General features: G+C 32.6%; 3 protein-coding genes and 1 long non-coding RNA gene across 11 annotated transcripts; 3 read left to right on the top strand and 1 right to left on the bottom strand.

Annotated features, from left to right (window-relative positions):
- Positions 1 to 635: 635 nt before the first annotated feature.
- On the top strand, positions 636 to 6,137 carry LOC120076316 (protein kinase C-like zinc finger protein). Of its 5 annotated transcripts, none has more exons than XM_039030086.2 (4): positions 636 to 885; positions 2,686 to 2,777; positions 3,657 to 4,136; positions 5,475 to 6,137. In XM_039030086.2, exons 3-4 carry the CDS (start codon positions 3,684 to 3,686, stop codon positions 6,060 to 6,062), a joined length of 1,041 nt encoding a protein of 346 aa, XP_038886014.1. In that variant the 5' UTR covers positions 636 to 885; positions 2,686 to 2,777; positions 3,657 to 3,683; the 3' UTR covers positions 6,063 to 6,137. The 5 variants fall into 5 exon arrangements, with proteins under 5 accessions (XP_038886014.1, XP_038886013.1, XP_038886015.1 ...); XM_039030085.2 differs by having other exon boundaries at positions 2,674 to 2,777; XM_039030087.2 differs by having other exon boundaries at positions 785 to 885; positions 2,674 to 2,777; positions 3,679 to 4,136.
- On the bottom strand, positions 5,796 to 8,422 carry LOC150036608 (uncharacterized). Its single transcript, XR_016529264.1, has 2 exons — positions 8,283 to 8,422; positions 5,796 to 6,047 (listed from the first exon to the last, which is right to left on the bottom strand). It is a non-coding gene; the product is annotated as an uncharacterized LOC150036608 (long non-coding RNA).
- Positions 8,423 to 8,626: 204 nt separating this feature from the next.
- LOC120076315 (U-box domain-containing protein 34-like) lies at positions 8,627 to 13,892 on the top strand. Of its 4 annotated transcripts, none has more exons than XM_090313042.1 (10): positions 8,627 to 8,872; positions 9,425 to 9,543; positions 9,711 to 9,832; positions 10,144 to 10,346; positions 10,477 to 10,534; positions 10,738 to 11,041; positions 11,319 to 11,420; positions 11,491 to 11,919; positions 12,010 to 12,756; positions 13,529 to 13,892. In XM_090313042.1, the coding sequence occupies exons 1-10, from the start codon at positions 8,662 to 8,664 to the stop codon at positions 13,592 to 13,594; spliced, it is 2,361 nt and encodes a 786-aa protein (XP_090169168.1). In that variant the 5' UTR covers positions 8,627 to 8,661; the 3' UTR covers positions 13,595 to 13,892. The 4 variants fall into 4 exon arrangements, with proteins under 4 accessions (XP_090169168.1, XP_038886009.1, XP_038886010.1 ...); XM_039030081.2 differs by having other exon boundaries at positions 12,010 to 12,771; XM_039030082.2 differs by having other exon boundaries at positions 10,141 to 10,346.
- A 1,812-nt stretch (positions 13,893 to 15,704) lies between these two features.
- UTR7 (UDP-N-acetylglucosamine (UAA) transporter family) lies at positions 15,705 to 20,501 on the top strand. The gene is given in 8 exon segments (XM_090313060.1): positions 15,705 to 16,366; positions 16,461 to 16,566; positions 16,651 to 16,896; positions 17,591 to 17,701; positions 18,424 to 18,582; positions 19,934 to 20,077; positions 20,178 to 20,313; positions 20,316 to 20,501. Coding segments are annotated over 8 exon segments (969 nt in total). The 5' UTR covers positions 15,705 to 16,325; the 3' UTR covers positions 20,342 to 20,501.
- The last annotated feature ends 1,628 nt before the right edge of the window (positions 20,502 to 22,129 follow it).

Below are 22,129 nucleotides of genomic sequence, written 5' to 3'. Positions count from 1 at the left end.
TAATTTTTTTGGTTTGATTTTACTTCAGTTTTTAAAATGGTATTTTTTTTAATTACAAATTTAGCTACATAGTGGAATAAATTCATGATATTTGATTAAGCATTGAGACGATTATTTTAAAATTTTAAATATTAAGACAAGACTAATATTAAAAGAATGGTACAAAGCTACAGCCTATATTTAGCAAATGATAGGACATCAAAATATATATACAATTGTGGTAATGGAAATCGAATCTTTGACTTTTAAAGATGATAGTGTATGTTACTATTCAACTAAGCTCACTTTGATAAAACATTAATATCCTAGGTTGATGATTAAATATGAATCCATAATTTTCATCAAGGACTTACGCAATTAATGATTGATTTTTGAGTTTGTAAGTCTCAATTTTTTTGTTAAAAAAATTATTCAAATTTATTAGAAAAATTTTCATTTAGGTTTCCAATTTTAGTCTCTATACTCAATAAATTTTAAATTTAGTTCTTGAACCTAGTTTATTGCTAGGAGTTTAAGATTTATTAAATATATAAAGATTAAAAGTACACAAATCCCAAATTAAATCCCAAAAATATATGGACAAAAGGTATTTTAACTAAAATTTAAATGAACCATCTAGTCGATCCGGAAAAAGTGGTTGAATAAGTCAAAAAAAATTATTTAGCCAAAAAAAAAAAAAAAAAAGAAAGAAAGAAGAAGAAGAAAAAGAAAAGGAAAATTTCGAAAATCTATGAAATACTTTTTAAAGTAAAGCAGTGAGAGGCTGGCTTCAAAATTTGAAGGATCTGAAACTTTGGTTAATAGCATATCCCTTTTTTCTGGGCATCAATTACTTTGAATTACTCTTCACATAATCTCTCTGGAAATTTCTTTCTCCAACTCCAAGTAAGTGGCTCTCTCTCCTTCACTTTCAATTTGAACTCTGTTTCCTTTTTGATTTATTCTCTGAAATAGAGATCATCAACTACCTTGTGACTTTATGATGAACAGTTTTGAGCTTTTCATTAACAACAATTATGATTCATCATCCAGTTCTCTCCCTCTCTCTGTGGAAATTTTCTGTTAAAAGAATCACTTTCTCTCACCTTAAAATTCTTCAGTTAGAGTGTTGATATGATACTAAATTGACCATAACATATCTGTTTGAACTCGTGGACTTATAAGTGATTTAACATGCTATTTGAGTTTAATCTCCTTCAAAATCATTTCTTCCTAATTAATATTAAATTTTACTTATTGGATATTCAATTAATTTTCAAACTTACACGCAATGAGGAGTGGTAGAGTGTTGGTGTGATATTAAGAAATTTTTGTATGGATAACCCATTTTCAGTCTCCTAAATGATCAATGAACCTTCCCCATAAATAAATGAAATTTAACCTTTTGCTTACGTTTTGCAACTATGATGGCTTCATTTTTCACCTTGTTGTGCTTTTTCCATGAATATTACGATGGAGTGGAGAAAAATGAAGATCGCTATAGATATGAGCATTGCGTTAGGGTTATGATAGGTATGATTATCTCTAAAGGTTAGATTTCATTTGTTTGTGAAGGTGAGTCATTAATCATTTAGAGGTTGAGAATGAATCATCTGTAAAAAAAAAAAAAATTAATAATAGTAAATAAATAAATTTACTATAACACATCAGCTTAAGTTTTTGGGTTGATTGACAATTTTAAGTTTATATTATATAACCCTTTTTAGGAGAGAAACCACTTGGTTTCAACATGCTTTGGTATTTTTTATGATGAATAATCTTCCTTCCATCACTTCATTTGGGTTTTTTTTCCTTCTCTCTTTCTTTCTCTAAATTTATTCTCGACCTAAACTTCTGTCGCTTATTTAGAAAATAACTTTATTCTTTTAAAAGTGACAATATTATCTATACATTTTATAAAAAGTTTCAAAACTACATTAATGGTCGAAATCTGTCAAAATCTTAGATGATAATAGGAACTTAAAATGAATGTGGTAATGTTTGAGTCCCAATACTTGTTTTAGATCTCAATTTTAGTCTAGCATTTTAATTATAACTATTTCTACTTCAAAGATAGATTTGAAACATTTATGAAAAAAAAAGATAATTTTACAACTTTGGAAAGAATCCAAGTATTTTGAAAACAAATACCTTTTGTAATTTAACACATGATATACAATCCTTTTCAAAGAGAAAAAAGACAAAGAAGAAAGCATAAGAAAGAAAAGAAAAGCATTCCAACATGCTTTGGTATTTGTATCATTTGCTTTCTATTCTATTCTTTTTCACCTTATCCATTCAATCTCTTGATATAGCATGTCACAGTCTTGGGCTTAGGGACCAAACAAACTTTTTTGTTCTTGTGGGACATTAAAGGTTGTATTTTACTTATCTAAAACAGGATATTCCCAAATCCAAGTCCTTTCTCTGTTGCACTTTTATTTTAAACCTCTAGATCATTCATATTCCTTATCTTCCTTAACCACCAAAAGAGCATTGGAGAATATTTTTCCCTTTTAAACTTGAACTGCCACTCTTCACAAAACAAAACATCATGCCACAATATTCTTACATTCCAAAATTATCATTTTTTTTTGGACAGAATAATCCTCAGTGTATACATATAAAGGAGTCTCTCTTTTGATGGGTCTGTAAAAATTATTATTTTTCTTCTTCTTCTTCTTCTTCTTGAAGTTCTAATGGCAGGGACTGATTACCAAGCCAATCAAGACAAGAATGATTTTCTGCAGATTTTGGCAGCTCAAGGAGTTGAGTTCCTTCTCTCTGGTGAAGAAAAGGTTTCATTTTATAGCTCTTTTTTCCTACCTTCATTGTTGTTTGTGTAAAAGTTAAAAGTGATTTTAAGAGTAAGTTGATGTATCTTCTGCTTCTAAAAAATGTGTTGGTGGGTTTTAGTAAATTTGATATTTCGTTGATACGTTAACTCTCTCATTATTTGTAGGGTGAAAATGACATTATAGGAGTTCGAACATGACACAAAACCTATGCTCTGATACTATATTATAATATTACCACTGAATCCAAAAGCTTAAGTCTGTGGATACTATTAATCTAATATTCTGCCAATACTTTTTTTTTTAACATAAAGTCGACTAAATTATCTCTTATTTTATCTAGGGTTTGTTTTGATTGACTAGAGAATAAAATATTTTTCATTAAAGTCATTTTTGTTTAAATTCTTTGATAAAAACAGTAAAAATACACCTCGAAAGTGTTTCAAAATCTATTTTGAGTGATTGCCTAGAACACTTCAATTTTTTCCATAATGAACTATTTTCAAAATTAAACACTTGCAAAGTTAAGCCAAACACACCCTTAGCCTACCTTCATTGTTATTTATTTGTGTAAATTTGAAGGGAAGTTTAAAAAATCTATAACCGCCAAAAGTGCTTCTAAGAATTCTAGTGTTGTGAGAGTAAGTTAAAACTTTCTGCATCTAAAAAAGTTAATTTCTCTTTGAGAATTTGCAAAAGACCCAACTTGTTGTTATCCGTACTAATTGGAAGAAAAATGGCATTATAAGAGTTAAAAAACAACACAAAACTATGCTACAGTAACATGTTAAATTACCACTAAACTCAAAAGTTTAAGTCGATACTATTATGTTTATCGCAAATCGAGACCGAAAATGATCCATTAATTTTCCTATATGATAGGTATCCCCAAAATTATGTGCAGGGAAGATGATTTGCCTATTATTTTCAGCAAACTGGTGTAGACCTTGCAGGACTTTCACTCCACAATTGGTTCAACTCTACAACACTTTGCAAAAAAGAGGTGAAAAGCTAGAGATTATCTTCATCTCCTTGGATCATGATGAGAATGAATTTGAACAACACTTCAAGATTATGCCATGGCTCGCTGTGCCATTTGATGACGAGCTGCAGAAACAATTATGCGGCGAGTACCATGTCGATTGCATTCCGTCGCTCGTTCCGCTTTGCAGAGATCGGATGTCGAAAGAAGATGACTTGATTGGCTTCATTGAAGACTATGGTGCTGAAGTATTTCCATATAGTAGGAAGAGGATGCAGGAACTTAAGGCAATGGATTGTGCCAAACGTGTTGAAGGAAAACTTGAAGAACTCTTGGGGAACAGAGGATATAACTATGTTATTTCTAGACATGGAGGCAAGGTACCAAATAAACTCTAGCTTAGTTTAAATTTCATTTTGGTCCTTGTACTTTTAGATTGTTTACATTCTATAACACTTAAACTTTCGAAAGATCTCCTATAGTCTTTGAACATAAAAACAAGAAGCAATAGTTTTGGTCATTGCTATTGTTTTGCTATTATTTTCCAACCCACTAAGGGTGTATTTGGGACAAATACTATCCTAAGACTATAATAACCACCTCTTGCTATAGTAAATATTATTTTTGTATTCTCCAATTAGCTACAGTCAACACTATTTCAAAACCTCCATAGTATTTAGCATTTGCTATAGTTTTTACTATTTTACATTCATCATTTTTTTATTTTTTGCTACAGTGTTTACTATTTCCTTCTCTAACTAAAATAATTTACACCTGAAACACATACTATTATAATCAAAACCAAAACGATCTATACCCCAAACACAAACTATTATAACCTAGGACTATAATAATCAACTCCTTACCCCAAACGCCCTTTAAATGCCCACTTCAACAAACTTATATGATACATTCCCTTGTCATTAGGTCACATCATCAATTTCAAGATCTGAAATAGAATAAATGAGGAAGTTCAGTTACCAAAATGAAATTTAAAACTAATTCTTTCTTATCTCTCAATTCTATTTGTTATTTTATATTCAGTACTTTATTTATAGAAAATGGAAATCTCATTTCAATCTATGTTCTATCTCTCCATAATCCACATGAGTAGCTAAATTTCTGAATGTGTTAAGAAGTACTTAGCTAGCATGACTTAAGATTTACATTTTATACGATCATCTTGTTTTATGTATGCGTCATTCACCCTTTAGAGATACTTGAGAGAATAGTCTAAAGATAGAATCTAGGTTTGAGAGAGTCAGATTAGAATCGCATAAGCAAGAAATAGAAACTTAGACATAAGTTCTATTACTATTTTTTATCATATGGAACTTGGTAAAATGAAATGGTTGAATAATTGAAAAATGAGATTATTCAAGGAATAAGTTACCAATGGTTGTTTGGTAATGTATTTGTTTTCAATTTTTCAGAAACATAAGCGATGGGTAACGATTTGTTCTTCTTGTTTCTCATGTTTTAAAAACGTTTCTAAAATTGTGTAGAAATAAATAAAAGTATTATTTTTATCTTTGTCTACTTTTGTAATGCTTTATAAATGTGAATGATTTACGGATAGTTACTCGATGTGGTTTATACATACACACACACATATATATATATATATATATATATATATATCAAAGAAACAAGAAACGGAAACGTAGGTTTCGTGTTTGAAGGTAAAGTTTTGATGTTCTAGGTTGATGTCATTGCAGACACAAATATCTGAGCTGATTGGGAAGACAATAGGCCTTTATTTTGGTGCATATTGGAGCCCTCCAAGTCGTTCCTTCACATCAAAACTTTCTAAAGTATACAAAGAAATTATGGACAAAACACAAAGTCACTCCTTAGAAGTAATCTTCGTCTCCACTGACCGAAACCTGGACGAATTCAAACTGAACATAACGGACATGCCATGGCTGGCAATCCCCTACGAGGACGAGACCCGGCAAGATCTCTACAGGATCTTCGACGTCAAGGCAATCCCAACTCTAGTCCTGATCGGGGCGGATGGAAAGACGTCAAGTGAGAACGGAAGAGGCTTGGTTTCATTGTATGGAGCAGAAGCATTCCCATTTACAGAAGAAAGAATAGATGAGTTGGAAGCAGCAGTGAAAAAGGAAGCAGAGGAATTGCCTTCAAATGTGGAGGATATAAAGCATGAACATGTGCTTAAATTGGAGTTGGCAAAAGCTTATGTTTGTGATTTTTGCAAAAGGCATGGAAGGTTTTGGGCATTTTCTTGTCATGTTTGTGATTATGATCTTCATCCAACTTGTGTTCACCTGACAAATGTATAAAAGTAGTCATCAAGTTGGGGACAGAAATCAAGCTAAACTATACATAATAGAATGTTTCATGTTTTTTTTTTAACATTCATGGACTAATGGTTGAATCAACTTTAAATTTAGTTTCCTAGTCATTTAAAACTCGTTTGGTAGCTATTTGATTTTTTCTATTTTTACTTTTTGAACGTTAAGTTTATAAGCATCTCTACATGTTTTGCTTTGTTGTTTCCTTCTAGCCAAAAAGTAGACAACAAAGCAGATATTTAGAGATGGAATGAACGTTTATAAACTTTAATTTTAAAAAATACAAACTAAAAACCAAATGGTTAATAAAAGAGGCCATAGATTTTTAAAACCTATTTTTGGTTTTAGAATTTGACTTAGAATTCAACTAATTTTTTTTCAAGAATATGAAATTTAGTAAGAAAATGAAAGAAAATATACTTAATATTCAAAAATAAAAATCCATATGATTATCAATCAAAGCATTACTTTTTTGCTTTTGATTTATTCGACATGAATTTAAATTTTATGTTTAATTTAAATCAACCTTTCCAATTTTGGGTGTTATTAGATTTGTAAACTTTAAAAGTGTATGGACTAAATTTGGGAAAAAATATTTCTTTAGTCCTCAAAGTTTCAATTCTTGAAGGTTTTTTTCAATTTTTTTTAATTTAAATAATTATTTGACCTTTTAAATTAGAAAGAAAAATTTAGAGAGAAGAGACAATTTTGCTAAGTTATTTTTCTAATTTAAAATATCATATAATTATTTAAGATAACAATAAAAAATTATTTTACATATCTTTCAAATCTATTCTAAAAATTTGAGACTAAAAAAGTATACTTTGAAAAGACAAGGACTGGATGCACTCATTCTTAGAACCTAATAGAATTACAAAGCTACATTTTGAAAACTCATAAACCAAATATACGTATTCTTCAAAATTCCATGACTAAAAAATGTATATTTTAAAATCTTAGGGGACGTTTTGGCCCAAGTTAGAGGGTAGAAGAGCTATTATATTCCATCCAATGTTCGGGCTTTCTATTACAATATTTGAAATTCTCAATTATTATAACCCACACTTAACTATAGCAAAACTATTTAAAAACCTCCATTGGTTAGAGTGTTTACTATTTTGTAATACTCATTTCATAATATTATAAGGGAAATTATTTCAAATGGTAAAACTATTGAAAATATTTATAAGATATAACAAAATTTTAAAATTATCAATGATAGATGCTGATAGACATTAATAGACTTCTATTAGTATTTATCAATATCACTCATAGACTATCATTGATAGTTCTAAAATTTTGCTATATTTTATAAATATTTTTATTTATTTTTCTATATTTAAAAACAATTGACTAAATTACACAAACTATTTTAACCATAGCTGTAATAACCAATTGGTACTCCAAAAACCTTTAAGAATTAAAACACAACGACTAATTATAATAACAACAACAATAATAATAATTATTATTATTAAAAAAAGTGATAGAAGATGGTAATCCACATATTCAAAGAGCAAAGGAAGATACTACTAATATTATTATTATTATAATTAAAAAAAAAGTGATAGAAGATGTCAATCCACATAGTCGAAAAGCAAAAAGAGATAACAGTCTAAAATTCTATTTTGGTTATTGAACTTTGAATCTTATTCTAATTTGATTTCTAAAATTTCAAAAACGTCAACTTTAGTCTCTAAACTTCTAAAAAATGTTTATTTTGGTCCCCGCTATTAAGATTTTATTAGCTCTTAAACATAATGGTGAAATGAATTATATTTTGGATTACTAGGCTGTCAAATAAGTTAGTATTACTAAAAATCTAGGGTTTCAATTTTAAATTAGGTAGTAAAGTGATTTTCTATAAGAGATCTTAAGTCACTATGCATCCAATATTTTGGTCATTCACTATTTTGATACGTGGGTTGTAGATACTTTACTTTACTTTTATTTTGCTGAACTGCAATTTCATTCATAAACATATTTGATCTTTAAAAAGTTAATATAATCTTAACAACAAAGACCAAAATAATCATTTGTTAAAAGTTTGGGGATTAAAACGGACGTTTTTTAAAATTTAGGGGTCAAAATAAAATAAGATAAAAAATTTATAGACCAAAATAGAATTTAAACTAAGATAATACCATTTACCCATTCAATAATAATAAAAAAGAAAAAAAGAAAAAAGAAAAAAGAAAAAAATCCCACCTGGATGAACGTCCCACGAGTTGGCTTAAAAGTTGTCAAAAATTCCCAATGAAACAGAACCACCAATACAAACAGAACCCGGAAATCATGCTTCTCGCTCGAATTCCAGATGCCTCTCAGCTTTTATTTTTGGAACAACCAACCTTCTTCTTCCTCAACGAATCAAAATTTTCCTCCTTAATCGTCCAAGCCCCCACACCCACAGAGAGAGAAGAAAGAAGAAGAAGCAACCCAGAGAGAGAGCTTGGTTGCTTCTTGCTTTTGTGGGAAAAACAAGGGATTAAGATCAAAAGGGCTTGTTCTTCTCCTCCTCCTTTCTCTCTCTCTCTCTGCTTTTTTGGGTACCTCTTTTTCTTTTTCTCTAGATTTTTTCAGGGAAATGTGGAATCAGAAGCAATCCATTGGTAAGGAAAGGAAAGAGCTGTCCACAGCCAATCAATTGGTGGGAATCGCCATTGATAAGGATAAAGGAAGTCAAGTTGCTCTCAAATGGGCCACTGAGAATCTCCTGGGAAAGGGCCAAACTGCCATTCTCATCCATGTTAAACTCAAATCTTCTTCCTATCCTGGCTCTTCTATGGCTTCCCCTAGTAAGTTAAATGTTTGAGAAACAATATATTGACATGTTATTGTTTAATTCCCACCTTGCAATTGTTCAAACCCTTTTATTTACATGGTGGTCACCTACTTAAAATTTATTATTTTACGAGTTTTCTTAACATTCAAATGTTGTAAGATTAGACCTTGAGATTAATCAAGGTGTGCGTAAGCTGGTCTCTCACAAATATATATAAAATTGTTAACCCTTTTATTTATCAGAACTTGCATTTTCAATATCAGATAAAACTCTAACAAAAGGTATAAAGGGGGGAAATTGTGGTTATGTAATGTTGGAATATATATGGGTAGAAGGGGGAAAATGTATGATTTGAGGGGATGGGGAAATTCGAGTCATGTTAGAACATTCATGGATGAATGTGGAAAAAGGTATTGGGTTGACCTTGAGGTTATAAGCATCATTATTTGACTGAGTGGAATTGTGGAAATTACTTGAGGTTATAAAAATCAGTATGCTATGTTCTTCAAATTTAGAATCTAGTTAGCTTCCATGAATGTCAAATTACCATACCTTTTGGGTGCAGAGGTGATGTCAGCATCTGACACTGGCAATGGCAATGGCAATGTTATGGTAAGCAAGGATGTTGATCCAAGCACAAGGGATTTGTTCCTTCCTTTTCGCTGCTTCTGTACGCGTAAAGATGTAGGTTCTTCACTTCCTTTTTTATGTTAAATGAAGCAATACCTTAAAAGTACAATGGATCTTGACATGGATATTAGAGAACCATGCAAATTAAAAGAAGAAAAATAAAAATCAAGCTGTGTTTTGGAGTATTCTCATCATTAATTTATCTTGTTTTCTTGCATTAGATATTCTGCAAAGACATCATAGTTGAAGATTTAGATGTTGCAAAAGCGTTGATCGAATACGTCACTCAGGCTGGAATTGAGAATTTGGTTGTCGGTTCCACGTCTAAAAGTGGCTTCTTGAGGTTTGTAGTTAGTTTTGTAAATACTTCGCCCTCACAAAAGATCTAAAGCTCGTGTGTTAATGTTGTTCTCATTTCTTATCTTTTATTTCCAAACTTATGTAAGCAATTTTGGAATCATTTCTTTAAAGTGTGAACCTAGAACATAGAGACTAAATATTTATATTTCTCAAAGCTGGAAATAAGAAATAGGAAATGAGAAATAGAAAAAGTTACCAAACGACCCCTCAAAACACTTTGTTTTATTTGTTCGAATTTGAATGGAATTCAATTGCCTTTCTTGGCGGTTTTCTTATACAATTTTGCCTCAGAAGATTCAAGACAACAGATATTCCAGGCAGTGTTGTCAAAGGAGCACCAGATTTCTGCAATGTTTATGTCATATCAAGAGGGAAAATCCAAACCATGCGATCAGCCTCACGTCCTGCTCCCGCTTCGTCTCCTCTACGAAATTTGTTGCTGAGCCAAGCTGGTATCAAATCAAATTCAGCAGAGTCACCAGTTCCTCAGATTCAAAGTATGAGTTCAATTTTTTCCTGTCATGTCGTAACACATTTTCTTCTTTTCTTTTCTTTTTTCCCCTCCTCTTTTTAGTACACTTCACCTCTACCATGATTTGCCTTAATAACCAGTCTATACTTAACTAGGACCTGAAAAGCCTCCCCTTGAAGCAGCACGTAGATCTCAGGACAACATCGAGTTCAGGTCAGCAACATGTTATACTAATTGTTCTTGTGACATCTTAATGAGTTCAATATATTTTTCTTGGTGAGGGTAGAACATTGACAGTGATCAAAGGAATGTAAAGGAGAAACTTGGATATGAATAACGTTATTGAACTCACATTGGCTTCTTTCTAATTAGTAGTCTGTTTTGAGGGTTATTAAGCGAATTGCCTTTTGGAGCAGGTCGCCGTTCACTAGGAAAGGCTACAATGGAAAAATGCCGGGGGAAGTCAGTGTGCCAGATTCTGATATTTCTTTCGTTAGCTCGGGAAGGCCGAGTGTTGACCGATTATTCCCTACATTGTTTGACAACAACCTGGATACAGGAAGGGTTCCCCCACGATTGTCCAGTGGCACCGATGCCGATATATATAATAGCTTCGAATCACAGCCATTTGGACGCAAATCATTGGATGTAAACTATCCACCTGAATTTTTATCAGTATTCTCAGAAGGTGACAGATTGTCCACTTCATCACAGAGTATGGTAAGTGTTGGATTATATTATTAAATTATGTTTATTTGATTGATTGAGTTAGGAATATCTTGTGTTTTAACTAAAGTTCATTTCAGAGCAGATTATTGTTTACTTTTACTTTTTTAGTGTAAATAGGTCCTTACTCTGAGTTTATAGGTTAAACATTCTTTCTATCAATGAAAAGGTCTGATTTGATTCTCATCCACTTCACCAGCTGGTAAAGAAAATGAAATTGTTGTAGACTACAGAAGCTATGAGGCTGAGTTTTATATGTTGATCACTACAGGAAGAAGTAGAGGCTGAAATGAGGAGGCTGAAGCTGGAACTAAAGCAAACCATGGAAATGTATAGCACAGCATGCAAGGAAGCACTAACAGCTAAACAAAAGGTAGAAGAAATTGTATTTTTGTATGGAAATAGTTTAGAAGTTTAAAAAAAACTCTTCACATGTGCTGCAGGCAATAGAGCTTCAGCGATGGAAGTCCGAGGAAGAACGGAGAATAGAGGAGGCAAGACTTGCAGAGGAAGCGGCATTAGCAATGGTTGAACAGGAAAAGGCGAAGTCTCGAGCTGCTATTGAGGCTGCTGAAGCAGCTAAAAGGATCGCTGAGTTGGAAGCACAGAAGAGAATTAATGCAGAAAAAAAAGCATTCAAGGAAGCAGAAGAGAAGAAGAAGGCATTAGATGCTTTGGCAAACAATGATGTCCGGTATCGGAAGTACTCAATCGACGAAATTGAAACTGCTACCGAGTTCTTTTCAGAATCTTTAAAGATTGGAGAGGGAGGTTATGGGCCTGTTTATAAAGGTTATTTGGACCACACACCAGTTGCAATTAAGGTCTTACGTCCGGATGCGGCTCAAGGAAGATCACAGTTCCAGCAAGAGGTGAGGAACCTAACATTATTCTATACAGATTCTTCATATGATTTTTGTTAGCACATATTCTATTAAACTTGCTTCTGGCATCGCATTTAGGTCGAAGTCCTAAGCTGCATACGACATCCTAACATGGTTCTTCTCCTTGGAGCATGCCCTGAGTATGGCTGCTTGGTCTATGAGTTCATGGCACATGGTAGCTTGGATGACTGCCTCTTTCGCCGGAGAGAAAACTCAAAACCTCTTTCTTGGCAACGTAGATTCAAAATTGCAGCTGAAATTGGCACTGCCTTATTGTTCCTCCACCAGACTAAGCCTGAGCCTCTTGTGCACCGTGATTTGAAACCAGCCAACATCTTGCTTGATCGTAATTATGTTAGCAAGATTAGCGACGTTGGTTTGGCCAGGCTTGTTCCCCCATCTGTAGCAGACAGTGTGACACAATATAGAATGACCTCAACTGCTGGCACATTCTGTTATATCGATCCTGAGTATCAACAAACTGGCATGCTTGGTGTAAAGTCCGACGTATATTCATTGGGAATTATGTTTTTGCAGTTGATTACAGCAAGGGCACCCATGGGATTGACTCACCATGTGGGAAGAGCTATTGAGAAAGGGACTTTGTCTGAAATTCTTGATCCATCCGTTACCGATTGGCCAGCTGAAGAAACATTATGCTTTGCAGAGTTGGCGTTAAAATGTGCAGAGTTGAGAAGGAAAGACCGACCTGATCTTGGTAAGGTTGTTCTCCCAGAACTGATCAGATTTCAATCGCTAGCCGAAGCGAGCATGTACGCACCGGTGACGGATGGTGTTAGCAGCCCTGTGTTCAGCCACAATCAGGTTTCTATGAGAAGAGTAAGCTAAAGAAATTCATGATCTAGCATCTCAAAACTTAAAATTGCAGATCTTAGATTTCATTTCTTATTATGATGCTACTTTCCCTTTGCAATTTGGATTGTTTTCTTTTCCCTCATTCTCATGTATACATGTTTTTTGATCTCGAGCGATGAATCTGGTAGCAAGCGCTTTGAATATTTGGAGATATCGTTTTGGATTCAACCCTCCCAAGTTGAAAACTAAAAAATTAAAATCTCAGGTTCTCTTGAAGTTGTCCTTAATCTGAGCGAAGCCTATCTAAAGGATTAGTGGGGTGGGTCGTGAGCATTATGTTAAGAGTGGGGCCTCAAGATCTTGGTGATAATATTAGATTACAGTAGAGGGGGTGGGATATTCGAACCATAGACCTCTTGATTGCTAACTCATACTATAAACTAGTTGAGCTATGTTTGCTTTGACAGTTATTGAATATACTAGTTAAAAATACATGCTCTTTAACTAATTCTCTACTATGGCAACATGGTTTATGACACAATGCATGTTTTTCCACTGAAAAATCTTTAACAATCTCATGAATATTTTCATATCACAACTACTTTAGAAGAATTCAACTGCTCCTCCCTTCTTGTTGATCGTATGGTACGAGACGGCGAATGTTTTTCCTCACAATCTGGCGATAGCCTTGGAGTCTTATCGCGCTCGGTGTCATAGTAAAATCACAACTACTTAAAAAGAATTCAATTGCTCCTAACTTCTTGTTGATCATATGGTACAGGACGGCGAATGTTTTTCCTCACAATCTGGCGATAGCCTTGGAGTATTATCGCGCTCGGTGTCGTAGTAAAATCTTCTTTTCCAAAAGCAGATGTCTGAGGATCTCCATATGGCCAGGAAAGCCATAAATTTTTGTAGATAATTTAGTGTCCATAAGTAGCATCTCTAATGCCCAAAGCTGTAAGAAATGTCTCTTCCATGCCTGTTATAAATTTAGATCAGCCTATTCATTTTACTTCTTTTCCCTTTCACTTTCCTTAACATGTTATGTATGTTGTATTTGGATACTTTCATTTGTATATAATAGGTATCAGATATGTAAAAAGTTACATCAAATGCAGCTGCAAGATATTAATTACTTTCAAGCTCTTGTGAAACCCAGATTTATCAAAGATGCTACTTGTGGATGCTCCCACTCCTATTAATTCCAATTCTATGATAGCAAAACCTTTTCAAAGAAATTTGTTAGTTTGATACATCTCTAGTTAGCTTTGTTAAAGTTCATAATTAAGATCATGTTTGAAAACGATTCGATTTTGAAATTTGAGTTTTTATATACTATTTGTACCTATTTGATTTCTTTGTTTTGTTATATATTTTTTGGGTGTGTTTTTAAAAATCAAACCAAGCTTTGAAAACTAAAAAAAGTTAGTTCATAAAAACTTTTCCGTGATAGTTAAGAATGATGAAACCAATAATAAAATGATCATAAAAAGCGAGCATAGTTTTAGAAAAATTGAAACCGAAGTAGACATCTTAATTAATTTCATCAGACATTTGTAGAGATGTTCAATTTTCTCCGTCCCCATCCCCGCCCCTACCCCCGCTCCGTTTCTCGTCCCCGTCCCGATTAACTTCTACATATTTATTTAGTATAGTTATCTAATGTCTTTTAACTTTCAAATTTGATTATTTATAGGGAAAGATAATGAATATGTTTAAATTGAATATTTAAATTTAGATTACATAGGTGAATAATTTGATTTACGTTTATTTCTTTCTACTAAAAAAACTAATTAGCTTTTTTTAGGCCAAAATTTGAGTAATTTATCTTTAAATTCAAATTGTCATATAAAACTAATCATAATAAACAATTTAATAATAAACAATTTAGTGATGAAGTTAATTATTTAATTAAAATTTATTAACATTAATGATTAAAATTGATTGGTTTTTTACAAAAAAAAAAAAGTAACGGGAAAAAATTTCCCGCGGGGAACCCGATCCCTGCGAATTCCTCGCTAGGAATCCCCGTGTGGATTTCACGGGATGGGGAATGAAATGGGGAGCGGGGACGGGGATGGAGAATGGCATCCTCGGCCCCGCCCCGTCCCGTGTACATCTCTAGACATTTGTCTCACTTATACAACATTTCATTACGAAGAAATATATAAAATCTTAATATTGTGGATAGTTCATTATTTTTTTGATATGATGAGTTAACATCAAGGTATTTGTTAGATGATATAATATTAAATTATTTTCATCCATCGATTTAAGTTTTTGCATCAATTAGCGATTTAAGATGGTATCAAAGTAGACAATATTATTTCCGCAAGTGAGGAGAGTGTTAATAGTTGTTGAGAGTTATGTTCTCTCCTATATTCTTAGTTGCATAGGTACTTAAAATTTTAATTTTGTACCTAGTTGGTTCTTAATATTTATTTATAAAAATTATCTAATAGAATTTTAAAGTGTTTATAATGGATCAATTAGGCACAAAATTTCTAATCTAATTTAACATTGATATTAAAAAAATGGTCTTTATTTTAAGTTTTTCTTTGTCACAAGTATGATATTAAAAATTTACACATTTTCATGAATTCAACATCGACATGAAAAAAATTACCATTATACTATAAAAAAATTATGGAACATAAAAAATCAACAAAATATTACTTTCAACGATATACGTAGTTGGATATTTGAAACTTTAATCTTTGATGTCATTTGCCATAGATATAATATAAATAGTATTTAAAAAACATAAAAATATTTTTTGATTTTTTTTCCTGTAATCATCCACAAAATAACCACAACATTTTATAAATATATATATATATATATTTTGTAAATTAGAAACCTCATCATTTTCGTCCCATCCACACTTTAAAGTTCGGTAAGGAAAAAAGAGAGTCAATCTAAGAATAAAAAGGAAAAAAATGACAGAAAAAAACGAGTAAATTCAATCGAGACTTGAGAGGTTGAAAGTTGAATTGAAACTACCCTGAAATCTGAAGTTGAGAAAAAAGAGAGTAATGAGAGAGAGCAATCCCACGAGTTCCTCGTAAATGTTGATTCTTGATGTTGCGGCATCTAGCGACAAATTGGGTCTGAATCCAAATCCCATGGCTATGGCTTTTTCATTTTTTCCACTCTACGCTTCCTTTTCTCATCCAGCTGTTTCTTCCTTCCCTTTTTCCTATTGGGTTTCTCCCCATTTTTCTATACTCCTCAAATCCCCCTCTCTTTCTCGTTTCACTTTCTTGCTTTCACTCCCCATTTCCCAAATTTTTCCCTCTTCTTTCTTCTTCATCCCTCACAATTGATGATTTGTTTGTTCCCTTCAGTATGTAATTGACTGCAATTTCTCAGGTACATGATTCCTTCCCACTCATTTCGTTTCTGATTAGATCTTTCATCTCTCTCTCTTGAGAAAAACTTGCAGGGTGTTGATTTTGGTAATGGGTCTGAATCTGTTTTCCTCTTGGTGATTGAATGCTGAAGTTTTCTTTTGACCCACGGTGGTTGATTTGGGGAAGTTTTTGCTGTTTTGTTTTCTGATCTAGCCATCGAAAATGGATATTCTCGGTGACCCAGATAAGAATTCTTACCGAAGGTATTTCATAGAGTTGCTGCTGAATCTTTGAATACTTTGTTTTTGTTCTACCTTTACTAATAAAGTAATTGAGCGTGCTTGTTCTTTGTTTTAGTCTTGTAGCGGCTGTATCTTATGGAATTGCTTCGATGGCTATGGTTTTTCTGAACAAGGCTGTAATTATGCAGTACTCACACGCAATGACCCTTCTTACTCTGCAGGTAAATTTCTGCAATGGGATTGTTGTGTTGATTTATTATTTGTCTCTCCTTCTCTTGATCGTTTTTCATCTTTGTTTGTCTTAGCAAATGGCAACCACATTGCTCATTCACTTTGGTTGGAAAATGGGTTACGCGAAAGCCAAGGGGCTTGATATGCAAACAGCTAAGAGAATTCTTCCTGTCTCCGTGTTCTACAATGCAAATGTGGCGTTTGCTCTTGCTAGCTTGAAAGGGGTTAACATACCAATGTATATCGCCATTAAAAGACTCACTCCTCTTGCTGTTCTGATTGCGGGATTCTTTTCAGGAAAGAGAAGGCCTACGACACAGGTATTCATACCCCCGTTTGACAACCATTTTGTTTTTGTTTTCATGTTTACGATTACACTGGTTTCCTCACAATTTTTTTTTGGGTAAGCTTTACACCTTTAGCCAAATTTCAAAAATAAAACCAAAATTTTAAAAATTACTTTTTTAGTTTTCAAAATTTCGATTGGTTTTTGAACAATGTTTTCAAACTTAGGTAATGAAGCAAGAAAACTACACGTGGAAGTGTTGTTTATAGACTTCATTTTTATTAACAGAAAATAAAAAACAAAATGGTCATCATGCAGGCCTTAGTTTTCGCAAGTGCATACCTTGCATAACTTTGAAAATTGATGTCTCTTTGGCTGTGAAGATTTTCGTAATCATGACTCAGTATAGTATACTCTAGGCACGATGATTTATGTCCAAATTGAAATATTTAACGACATGTCGATATATCTATAAATTGGAAGGTTCGACATCGATATTAATGATTAAAGTATCATCTATTAATCCCAATATAAGTAACTTAATTTGAGAATAACAACAATTTAACTATTGATTTAAATAATTATATTTATAGAAATATCCATGGACATCAATATTTTATTGATATATATGTAAAATTTTAATAATGACATTAATATCAACGTCAATATTTTAATTTTTGCTTGTGTCTTAATTGTTTAACCAAGACAGTCCTTCATGTCAAATTCAGGTTATTTTTTCAGTAATCTTGACTGCTGCTGGGGTCCTTGTTGCTGCATTGGGAGATTTTTCATTTGACCTCATTGGTTATAGCATGGCCTTCACTTCTGTTTTCTTCCAGGTATGTTTTGAGTTGTACGTAGTTGCTGTCACTATGCTTTTGATAAGACTTAGATCGAGGTTTCCACTTGTGTTATAATTTATATGGGCGATGTCAGTTTATGGGTTCATAGGAAAATGAATTGGTTAGCAGTTTTTACTCAGGTCTTTATGAAAAGGGAGAATTATAAATAAAGGGGTGGTGAGCGTTGAAAGGTGACTATGGAGTATCCACCTTTGTGTTTTTCTTTTCCACAACATATGTGAAGAGTTCCTATCAGTTTTATCCTCAGAAGCGCGAAACTTGAATACTGGACACATCTTTGACACTTGTTAATGTAATGGATACTTTAAATACTAGTTGTGCAAAGTCAAAGTAGGTCATTTATTTGACATGCATTGAACATTTGTTAAAGTATAATAAATAGATACATATATAGCAAAATTAATAAATTTTGAGAGGGAAATACATCAAACCAAATTTGTAAGCGTACGAATGTATAAACTCATCGACTTTGGATTTCTTTCTGGCTTGAAAATAATTGTTTTAAAAAAATATATATTTTAATAAGCGTGTCCTTGGCTTATACGTGACTTGTGTTCTGGATTTTAGAAAACGATGCGTCGTCGTATCTGTGCTTCTTAGGTTTTATCCTTAGAAATGCTTATGAACGTCGAATGATTAAATGACTGAACAGTTGAATTCACACGTTTTGCTTTCCATCTTCTCGTCCTTCCTTGCAGACTATGTACCTTGTATTAGTGGAGAAGTCAGGTGCAGAGGATGGGCTTTCGTCTATTGAGATCATGTTTTACAACAGCTTTTTGTCCCTTCCATTTTTGTTGTTTCTGATTTTAGCTACGGGCGAATTCCCAAATTCTTTATCATTATTATTTGCAAAGGTCAGTTTCTCTTTAACCCGTTCAATTTTTTGTCGAATTCATTAGTTTATTCAAGTACAACAATTCTTTAGGAGGAATGCTAGACTGCTGGAATCTTTGTTGGTATTTTCATACCATGCTTTCTGTGCTTCCTTCTCTTTAAACGTGTGAAACAATTGATTGGGTATAACATTTATTGGTGCCTGCCTAAATTAGCATCTTTTGGCTGAAATGAGCCTTTTTTTCCCCCCTCCTGAAAGAGAAACTGAAAATGAGCTGCAATGCTCGATTCCAGTGCTTTTGTTGGCATGACCTACTGTTTTAACAGAACTGGGAGAGTCGAGTTGAAGTGGCTTTTAGAAATATTTGATGTATTATGTGCAGCTTAATCATTTGCTTGAGGTGAAATGTTTTGTAAATTTGGTCTATATCATCAATCCATTGTTTGAACGCTTTCTTGTGTGATGCAGAAGATTGATTTCAGATGAAACTTGAAACTATTGACAGGACATGTGCTGTTATTGCATATCTGATACCTCTCCGTTAGTATGGGTGCCTTCAGGGTGAATTGTGTCTTGTGGCAAGCTTTTTTTTGTGCGTTGAACTTTTAGAGGGGTGGAGAAGTCGTCAGAGGAGGTGTGTGAGGCGGTGATGTTAACGTGTCTCTGTGGGCTTCTGTTAATCGGATTCAACAATGGCTGGAAGAATAAATATCAAATAACCAACTGTTTTTCAAGATATAGAAGTAAACTAACCGATATATCCAAAACAAACAATCATAAGTTGGTCTAGTGAGTCAGTGACCGATAAGGGTCGTAGGTTTGATAGGAGACTTAGAGAATAAATTCATTCATGGTGATCATCCACTTAGGATTTAATATCCCGTGGGTTTCTTTGACACCCAAGTCTTGTAGGATCAAGTGGATTGTTCTTCGAAATTAGTCAAGGTACGTACAAGTTGGCCTAAGCACTCATAAATATATATTTTTTTAAAAAAACCGTTAATAGTTTTTGGAAGAATCTTTTGTGGGCTTGTCACTTTTGTATGCTCTGTACATTCTTTTATTATTATTTTTTCTTATGAAAGCTCGGTTTCTTATAAAATATGTTTTTATTAGATTCCGTGACATAAATATGACTTGCAAATTAATTAGAATTATAGATGAGGTTTTGCTTGAATGTAATGATTAATTGCTGCTGACTAAGAGTGAGTTTGAGATAATTTTGAAGTGATATCTAGGTTAAATTTGTTTGGTTACAATTTTTTATTAGATTTTCTTCTTTGACTTTATCATTAGCACAAAACCAATGTTCTAGTTTTTGTACTTGCAAGCTTATAATTACAATGTTATTGTTTTTCAATATTTTGCAGAGTAATTCATTCTCCTTTTTGGTTCTCTTCCTCCTTTCATTGGTGATGGGGATTGTTCTCAACTTCACAATGTTCTTATGTACCATAGTAAACTCCGCCCTAACAACAACAATCGTCGGAGTCCTCAAAGGCGTTGGATCGACGGTAAGCATTCCCTCTTTCTAGACTATGTTTATCTTTCTTTGTAGCCAATGAGTTCTGTTACCGTAAACGAAGCTCACGTTTTCGTTCTTTTGTTCCTCAGACCCTCGGGTTTGTTATATTGGGGGGCGTGGAAGTGCACGCTTTGAATGTGACAGGCTTGGTTATCAACACGGCTGGAGGAGTATGGTATTCGTATGCCAAATATCAACAAAAGAAGAACAAACCACCAAAGTTAACATCGACGTAGAGGCTCGCCGTAAGTAAAGTAGTAGTCGTATAGTAAGAATTAAAGTTGGTGGCAAAAAAGATATCTAGGTTGCATTTCTGCTTCATATTACAGCGTTTGTGATTCATTTGTCAATTAAGAATATAGATAATTTAAGCAAAGTTTTTGAATTCGGAATAATTTTACTGAAATTTGCTATACTTGAGCGTTGAAACTTACATAAGAAGTTTGATATCTGAATCTCTTAGCAACTACGAATCTGATTCGAATTCCCCTATTCGTATTAAAAACAAAATTTCGTAATGGGTGATGGTTAGAATTAATTCTCACATCGAAGGAAAGTGACATCTAATTAATTTTTTTTTTAATTTCTTCAAAAAATTTTTAAAAATGGAAAAGAATGTCAAGTTTTCTTATTTTAGATAACATTGTTCTCCTCAAAACTTTGTTGAATAACGAAGTATTGTGTGTTGTAAGATTATTGTTAACCCAATTTAAAATTAATCAGCAATTAGATTGAAAAATTTTAATATTTAAGCAACTAATTGTAATTTCTTAAGGACTAAAACATTTTTATATTTATTTATTATTTTATGAATAGTTGGTTACAACTACGGTATTAAATTTTCATCTACATTTCACATATTCATGTGTTCAATATCGACAAAAGGGGTGAATTGACATTCTTATTATATCATATAAAAATGGTAAAATGTAGCCTAAATGTGTAAAGTGACTCTTATGTTATAATCATGGTTTAAAATTTCAGTATGGAGATCTATTTTTTTCCGAATTTTTTGAAAATTTGAGGTTATTTATTTATTTTTTTAAGCATATCTCAAGGGAAGTGGAATGAAAGTTTTTTTTTTTTTTAATATTTTTTCCTTTTCTTTTACCATACAAAATCCTTATCTTAAAAAAACCACATATTTTTATTCAAATATTTTCTATCGAATTTTCATCTCACTCAAACTTGAATAATGTGAGTTCTCTGATATTCTTTGCATTTTCTCTCAAGTTTTATCCCCTTGTAGAGTTTTCTTTTTCTTATTTTTTTCATTATGTTTTGTTATGTTTAATTTTATGATTTTTCTATTCTTATTATGTTATGTTTGTTAGTTTGGTGCCACAATTTTTCATTTTTGTATCCACTACATTTTATAATAAACAATTTACTATTATTTTATATACAAATATTTTATGTCATCTAATTTTGTAATTAATTTCCAATGTTTGATATTATTTTGTAATTAAATTATAGTCTAATTCGGCCACAGTCAAAATTTCATTAATTAATTATAACATTTTCCATAAAAGTTTCTGAAATTTCCATAAAATCGAGACCTTTATATTTCCATCGACATCGATATTTTGAACCTTGGTTATAACATGTATTTTAACTCATTTAAAAATTGTAAAATACTAATTATTAATTTAGATATATTTATTAAATTTTGTTTTTGATAAATTCAAGAAAAACTATCTTTTTAGTTTTTAAGAAGTGTTTGTCTCACCAACATGAGTTGAGTTGAGTTGGTATTTGGTCCACCAACTTTAAATGTTGGTGAAGTTAAGTTGGTATATGTCTCTTCTTCCAATGTTTTTAATTGCCCACCCATCGACCACTGTCACACTCTAGGAACTAACTCCAAGCTTCGACAACCACCTCTGATGAAAACTCCAACGACCAACTCTGGGCTCCGACAACCACCTCGATGACAACTCCAGCGATAAAATCCGGCTTCGAAAACCACCTCCGATGACAATTGCAACAACTAACTTTGAGCTTTTACAACCTTCACGTGACCAACTTTGGTAACCAATTC

Source organism: Benincasa hispida, chromosome 4 (assembly GCF_027475165.1).
Source record: "Benincasa hispida cultivar pf3 chromosome 4, pf3_genome.v1.1, whole genome shotgun sequence".
Lineage (NCBI taxonomy): Eukaryota > Viridiplantae > Streptophyta > Magnoliopsida > Cucurbitales > Cucurbitaceae > Benincasa > Benincasa hispida.
The sequence above is the reverse complement of the archived record's forward strand: the minus strand, read 5'-3'. Positions and strand labels throughout refer to the sequence as shown.

Bases quoted from the DNA above. Each gene is read 5' to 3' on its own strand.
- LOC120076315 (XM_039030079.2), top strand. From the start codon at position 8,662: ATGTGGAATCAGAAGCAATCCATTGGTAAGGAAAGGAAAGAGCTGTCC. The intron at 10,347-10,476 runs GTATGAGTTCAA...ATACTTAACTAG, and splicing joins ACCAGTTCCTCAGATTCAAA to GACCTGAAAAGCCTCCCCTT. The intron at 11,920-12,009 runs GTGAGGAACCTA...CATCGCATTTAG, and splicing joins GATCACAGTTCCAGCAAGAG to GTCGAAGTCCTAAGCTGCAT.
- LOC120076316 (XM_039030085.2), top strand. From the start codon at position 2,679: ATGGCAGGGACTGATTACCAAGCCAATCAAGACAAGAATGATTTTCTG. The intron at 2,778-3,656 runs GTTTCATTTTAT...CCTATATGATAG, and splicing joins TTCTCTCTGGTGAAGAAAAG to GTATCCCCAAAATTATGTGC. The intron at 4,137-5,474 runs GTACCAAATAAA...ATGTCATTGCAG, and splicing joins TTTCTAGACATGGAGGCAAG to ACACAAATATCTGAGCTGAT.